This window comes from Numenius arquata, unplaced genomic scaffold, assembly GCF_964106895.1.
Source record: "Numenius arquata unplaced genomic scaffold, bNumArq3.hap1.1 HAP1_SCAFFOLD_38, whole genome shotgun sequence".
Taxonomy (NCBI): Eukaryota; Metazoa; Chordata; class Aves; order Charadriiformes; family Scolopacidae; genus Numenius; species Numenius arquata.
The window spans coordinates 766,228-773,270 of NW_027415315.1; the positions used below are offsets into that span (position 1 = coordinate 766,228).

The 7,043-nt window shown below is 51.5% G+C and overlaps 1 protein-coding gene across 1 annotated transcript; it reads right to left on the reverse strand.

Annotated features, from left to right (window-relative positions):
- Nucleotides 1–735: 735 nt before the first annotated feature.
- LOC141478613 (olfactory receptor 14A16-like) lies at nt 736–6,614 on the reverse strand. Its single transcript, XM_074167641.1, has 2 exons — nt 5,700–6,614; nt 736–753 (listed from the first exon to the last, which is right to left on the reverse strand). Exons 1-2 carry the CDS (start codon nt 6,612–6,614, stop codon nt 736–738), a joined length of 933 nt encoding a protein of 310 aa, XP_074023742.1.
- Nucleotides 6,615–7,043: the final 429 nt, after the last annotated feature.

Below are 7,043 nucleotides of genomic sequence, written 5' to 3' on the forward strand. Positions count from 1 at the left end.
ATCTACCTGGCTGCCCTCCTGGGAAACGCACTCATCATCACCACCATCGCCTGTGACCACCGCCTCCACACCCCCATGTACTTCTTCCTCCTCAACCTCTCCATTCTTGACCTGGGCTCCATCTCCACCACTGTCCCCAAAGCCATGGCCAATTCCCTCTGGGACACCAGGACCATCTCCTATGCAGGATGTGCTGCCCAGGTCTTGTTCTTTTTCTTCTTTATCACAGCAGAGTATTGTCTTCTCACTGTCATGTCCTATGACCGCTACGTTGCCATCTGCCAACCCCTGCACTACGGGACCCTCCTGGGCAGCAGAGCTTGTGTCCACATGGCAGCAGCTGCCTGGGGCAGTGGGTTTCTCAATGCTCTCCTGCACACGGCCAATACATTTTCCCTACCCCTCTGCCAGGGCAATGTCCTGGACCAGTTCTTCTGTGAAATCCCCCAGATCCTCAAACTTGCCTGCTCACACTCCTACCTCAGGGAAGTTGGGCTTCTTGTGGTCAGTGTCTGTTTAGGCTTTGGCTGTTTTGTTTCCGTTGTGGTGTCCTATGTGCAGATCTTCAGGGCCGTGCTGAGGATCCCCTCTGAGCAGGGACGGCACAAAGCCTTTTCCACATGCCTCCCTCACCTGGCCGTGGTCTCCCTGTTTCTCAGCACTGCAGTGTTTGCCCACCTGAAGCCCCACTCCATTTCCTCCCAAGTTCTAGACCTGGTGGTGGCTGTTGTGTACTCAGTGTTTTCTCCAGCAGTGAACCCCCTCATCTACAGCATGAGGAACAAAGAGCTCAAAGGTGCAGTGTGGAAACTGATGACCAGATGACTTTCTGAAACAATAAACTGTATTCTTCTACAAATCACTGTTAATGTAACTCATTATATGTCAAGATCATGTACTGTAGTTTATGTTAGTTTTAATTCTTTGTTTAGGCCTTTGTTTGGTTTTTGTTGTTGTTTTTTTCTTTTTTTGCTTTACTTTGTATAATGTTTTCTACCAAAAAAACCAACTTGTTTTGCTGTTTCGAATTATGCATTTTTCCAAATTTGTGAAATCTACATACTGTATAAATGAGGACCTGCTCTCTCTGTGTATTAAAATAAAATATAGAACCATCCAGTGACCTGTTGCCCAAAACCCTTCCTCTCAGGCTTTCTCTGGAGCTGCAGGGCAATGCCTGTGAGCAGAGGTGGAGGGGAAAGAGTCCGAGCACAGCAGCTCTGTCAGCGAGCACCAACCTTGGTCTTTTCCAGCTTGTGCTCTTTCACTCCCACGCTCTCCTTCTGAGCCCTTGCCTTGCTATGGAGCCCGAGTGCTCTGGCAGCTCATCCTCCTGCTGTGGGGCAGCCCTGGACCACAGGTCGGGACAGGCACTGGGCAATTCCCTTCCAGAGCTGAACTCCCTAACAGCACCTCAATGAATCACAGAATCTTCTTGGTTGGAAGGGACCTTTGAGATCATCGAGTCCAACCACAAAAAAAAAAAAAAAACAAAAAACCACACCAAAAAACCACCACCCACACCAACTAAAAACAAAAAAAACCAAACACGAAAACCAAAACCAAAACAAACACCCAAAACCACACAGCACACCCATCCACAAACAGAAACAACCCAACAATCTCGGGCACTAGAGCATGCCCTGAAGTGCCATGTCTACACGTTCCTTAAATTCCTCCAGGGATGGTGACTCCACCGCCTCCCTGGGCAGGCTGTTCCAGTGCCTGACCACTCTCTCAGTCAAGTAATTCTTCCTAATTAACCTAAACCTCCCCTGCCCCAACTTCAGACCATTTCCTCTGGTCCTGCCATTATTCCTTGGGAGAAGAGGCCAACACCCACCTCTCTACACCCTCCTTTCAGGGAGTTGTAGAGGGCAATGAGGTCCCCCCTCAGCCTTCTCTTCTCCAAACTAAACATGCCCAGTTCCCTCAGCCTCTGCTCGTATGACTTGTTCTCCAGACCCCTCACCAGCTTGGTGGCTCTCCTCTGGACACGCTCCAGCAGCTCAATGTCCTTCCTGGAGTGAGGGGCCCAGAACTGAACACAGCACTCGAGGTGAGGCCTCACCAGTGCCCAGGACAGAGGCACCATCACTGCCCTGCTCCTGCTGGCCACGCTGTTCCTGATACAGGCCAGGATGCTGTTGGCCTTCTTGGCCACCTGGGCACACTGCTGGCTCATGTTAAGCCGGCTGTCCACCAACATCCCCAGGTCCTTTTCTGCTGGGCAGCTTTCCAGCCACTCTTCCCCAAGCCTGTAGCACTGCCTGGGGTTGTTGTGACCAAAATGCGGGACCCGGCACTTGGCCTTATTAAACCTCATCCCATTGGCCTTGGCCCAATGATCCAACCTGTCCAGATCCCTCTGTAGAGCCTGCCGACCCTCAAGCAGATCAACACTCCCACCTGGTTTGGTGTCATCTGCAAACTTACTGACGGTGCACTCAATCCCCTTATCCAGGACATCAATAATGACATTGAACAAGACTGGCCCCAAAACTGAGCCCTGAGGGACACCACTGGTGACTGGCCGCCAACTGCATTTCACCCCATTAATCACAACTCTCTGAGCACGGCCATCCATCCAGGTTTTTACCCAGTGAAGAGGACACTTGTCTATGCCATGATTCGCCAGCTTCTCCAGGAGAACGCTCTGGGGGACGGTGTCAAAGGCCTCACCTAAGTCCAGGTAAACAACGTCCACAGCCTTCCCCACATGGAGAAGGCAGGTCACATGGTCACAGAAAGAGATCAAGTTGGTTAAGCAGGACCTCCCTTTCATAAACCCATGCTGGCTGGCCCTGATCCCTCGGCTGCCCTGCACTTGTCATGAGAGCTCACTCAAGATGATCCTCTCCATGATCTTTTCTGGTACCAAGGTCAGACTGACAGGCCTAGAGTTTCCGGGATCCTCCTTCCGGCCCTTCTTGTAGATGGGCGTCACATTGGCCACCCTCCAGTCATCTGGCAACTCTCCTGTTGACCAGGATTGTTGATAGATAACGGAGAGAGGCTTGGTGAGCTCTCCCGCCAGCTCCCTGAGTACCCTTGGGTGAATCCCATCCAGCCCCATGGACTTATGCATGTCCAGGTGCATAAGCAAATCATTAACTACTTCCTCCTGGATTCCGGGGGGGTTGTTCTGCTCTCCATCCTTATCTTCCAGCCCAGGAGGCTGAACACCCTGGGGGTAGCTGGTCCGACTATTGAAGACGAGGCAAAGAAGGCATTAAGTAGCTCAGCCTTCTCCTCGTCCTTGGTCGCAATATTTTCCCCGCATCCAGTAAGGGATGGAGATTCTCCCTGACTCTTTTTGTCGACGTATTTATATAAACTTTTTTTGTTGTCCCTTATATTAATGGCCAGGTTGAGTTCCAGCTGGGCTTTTGCCTTCCTAATTTTTTCTCTCTGTAACCTAACAAGATCTCTGTACTCCTCCTGAGTTGCCTGTCCCTTTATCCAAAGGTGGTAAACTTTCCTTTTTTCCCTAAGTCCCATCAAAAACTCTTTGTTCAACCAGACCGGCCATTTTCTCCTCCCTTTAATTTTGCGTCTCACGGGGACAGCCCGCTCCTGGGCCTTTAGGATTTCCTTCTTGAAGAGCGTCCAGCCCTCCCGGACCCCTTTGCCCCGCAGGATTCTCTCCCAAGGGACCCTCCCAACCAGGGTTCTGAACAGGCTAAAGTCCGCCCTCTGGAAGTCCAAGGTGGAGGTTTTGCTCACCCCCTTCCTTACCTCACTAAGAATTGAAAACTTGACCATTTCATGTTCGCTAAGCCCAAGACGTCCTCCTACCTCCACATCTCCCACAATGGGGAGGGATCACATTGTCATAGAAGGAGATCAGGTTTGTCAAGCAGGACCGGCCTTTGATACACCCATGCTAGATTGTCCTGATCTCCTGGTCCTCCGGTATGTGTCACGTGATGCTACTCAAGATGATCTGTTCCATAATCTTCCCTGGCACCGAGGTCAGACTGACAGGCCTGTAGTTCCCCGGAGCCTCATTCTGGCCCTTCTTGTAAATGGGTGTCACATTTGCTAACCTGCAGTTAACTGGGACCTCCCTGGATGGATGGAGGGGCCCAGAGAGCGATGGCGAATGGAGTTCATTCCAGTTCATGGCCAGTCATGAGTGGTGTCCCCCAGGGCTCAGTATCGGGGCCAGTTCTCTTACACATATTTATCAATGATCTAGATGAGGGCATCGAGTGCACCCTCTGTGAATTCACAGAGGACACCAAGTTGGGTGGCAGTGTTCATCTGCTGGAGGGTGGACAGGCTGGATCAATGGGCCAAGGCCAACGGGATGAGCTTCAACAAGGCCAAGTGCCGGTCCTGCACTTGTGTCACAACCCCATGGATGCTACAGGCTGGGGGCAGAGCGGCTGGAGATGTCTGGCAGAAAAGGACCTGGGGGTGTTGGTCGACAGTGGCTGAACATGAGCCAGCAGTGTGCCCAGGTGGCCAAGAAGCCCAACAGCATCCTGGCCTGTGTCAGGAACAGCGTGGTGAGTAGGACTTGGGAGGTGATCGTCCCCCTGTACCCAGCACTAGTGAGGCCCCACCTCGAGTGCTGTGTCCAGTTTTGAGCCCCTCACCACAAAAAAGACATTGAGGTGCTGAAGTGCATCCAGAGAAAGGCAACAGAGCTGGTGAGGGGTCTGGAGAACAAGTCTTCTGAGGATCGACTGAGGAAGCTGGGCTTGTTCAGCCTGGAGAAAAGAAGGCTGATGGGACACCTTATCACTCTCTACCACTACCTGAAAGGAGGGTGTAGAGAGGTGGGGCTTGGTCTCTTCTCCCTAGGTGATAGGACAAGAGGAAATGGCCTCAAGTTGTGCCAGGGGAGGTTCAGATTGGGTATTAGGAAAAAAATTGACACTGAAAGGGTTATTAAGCCTTGGAATGGGCTGCCCAGGGAAGTGGTTGAGGCACCATCCCTGGAGCTATTTAAAAGACAGGTTGATATAGAGCTTAGTGACATGGTTTAGTGATGGTTTTTATCAGAGTTAGGTTGATGGTTGGCCTAGATGATCTTAAAGGCCCCTTCCAACCTGGACAATTCTATGATTCTATGATTCTATGACCAGCTGCAGTTTGGGAGGGGCTGCTCGGTGCCATTCTGTCCAAAACCTGTGCCTGATCCCCCGGTGTGTCCTGCCTTCTTATTAAACTCTGCTTCTGGCGATTTGCTGTGTGAGCTCCTCACTAGTGTGGGTCTGTGTGTGTGTGGATGTACCTACACGCTTTGCTGGCCAACGCCAAGTGGGGCTGGCTGGAAGAGGAGGAAACCAGGATGTGGAGAGACCCAAGGCTGAAGTTGCCAAGTGGGTAACAGCTCTGAGACTGGGTAGGACACCTGAGCACACCCAAAACTCAGGCCCACACTGGAGGGACCGCGGGGGTGTGTGCTCGTAAGTGCTGCAGAGATGAACACACCACTCATGACATGAGCTTTGGAAGAAGAGCCCAAACATCAATCAGTGCACTGGGATGATTCCACTTTGTTTCAGAGAAACTATGAGAGTGTTCTCCAGAGAACTAAGAAGGATTCAAACGTTCGTGTAGGAAATAACAATAGAGATAATAATAACAAAAATGACAATATAGCAAACAAAGGACAGTACTGCAACAGGGAACCATGAGAGTCATTTCTGAAGAGTGATGGGAAATTTCTTGCTATTAAGAACCATCCCTGAAATAAATTTCCTGATGGCCTCCTTGAGCTCCTGGTTCCTCATGCTGTAGGTGAGGGGGTTCACTGCCGGAGGAACCACTGAGTAATGAAATGACACCAACAGGTTCAGGGATGGTGAGGAGATGGAGGGGGGCTTCAGGTAGGCAAACATGCCAGTGGTGATAAACAGGGAGACCACGGCCAGGTGAGGGAGGCACGTGGAAAAGGCTTTGTGCCGTCCCTGCTCAGAGGGGATCCTCAGCACAGCCCTGAAGATCTGCACATAGGACACCACAATGAACACAAAACAACCAAATGATAAACAGACACTGACCACAATAAGAACAACTTCCCTGAGGCAGGACTGTGAGCAGGCAAGTTTGAGGATCTGGGGGATTTCACAGAAGAACTGATCCAGGACATTGCCCTGGCAGAGGGGTAGGGAAAATGTATTGGCCGTGTGCAGGAGAGCATTGAGAAACCCACTGCCCCAGGCAGCTGCTGCCATGTGGACACAAGCTCTGCTGCCCAGGAGGGTCCCGTAGTGCAGGGGTTGGCAGATGGCAACGTAGCGGTCGTAGGACATGACAGTGAGAAGACAATACTCTGCTGTGATAAAGAAGAGAAAGAAGAAGACCTGTGTAGCACATCCCCAGTAGGAAATGTCCCTGTTGTCCCAGAGGGAACTGGCCATGGCTTTGGGGACAGTGGTGGAGATGGATCCCAGGTCAAGAACGGAGAGGTTGAGGAGGAAGAAGTACATGGGGGTGTGGAAGTGGTGGTCACAGGCAATGGCGGTGATGATGAGTGCGTTTCCCAGGAGGGCAGCCAGGTAGATGCCCAGGAAGAGCCAGAAGTGCAAGAGCTGCAGCTCCCGTTTTTCCGCAAATGCCAGGAGGAGGAACTGGGTGATGGAGCTGCTGTTGGACATTTGCTGCTTCTGGGCATGGGGACCTGTTAGAGGATGAAAATACAGTAAATTACTCAAGAATTCACTAAACAAATTCAAATCCTTTTCCCATGGATTCTGCCCATGCTGCACACACCCCCTTTCCTTTTTCTAAGAGACCTTCCTCATCTCCATTCCATGAGCTCGGTCGACACTGGCTGAGTGTGTCATGAGGAGCAGGGTCTCTGCCCCCCGGCTGCCAAGGAGACAGCGCTGCTCTGCAGCAGTGGGTTAATGGGAACCGTGAGGGCAGGGGCCAGTCCTGGTGCTTGACTTCCTTGGATGAAGTTGGTACTAATAAAAAAGGGCTTGTCAGCATCTGCACTCCCACTGAGAAGCAACTGAGACAATAGAAGGCAGTTTCAGAGTTCTGGGGTTTCTCACAGCTCCCCCCATCTCACCTGGGGAGTG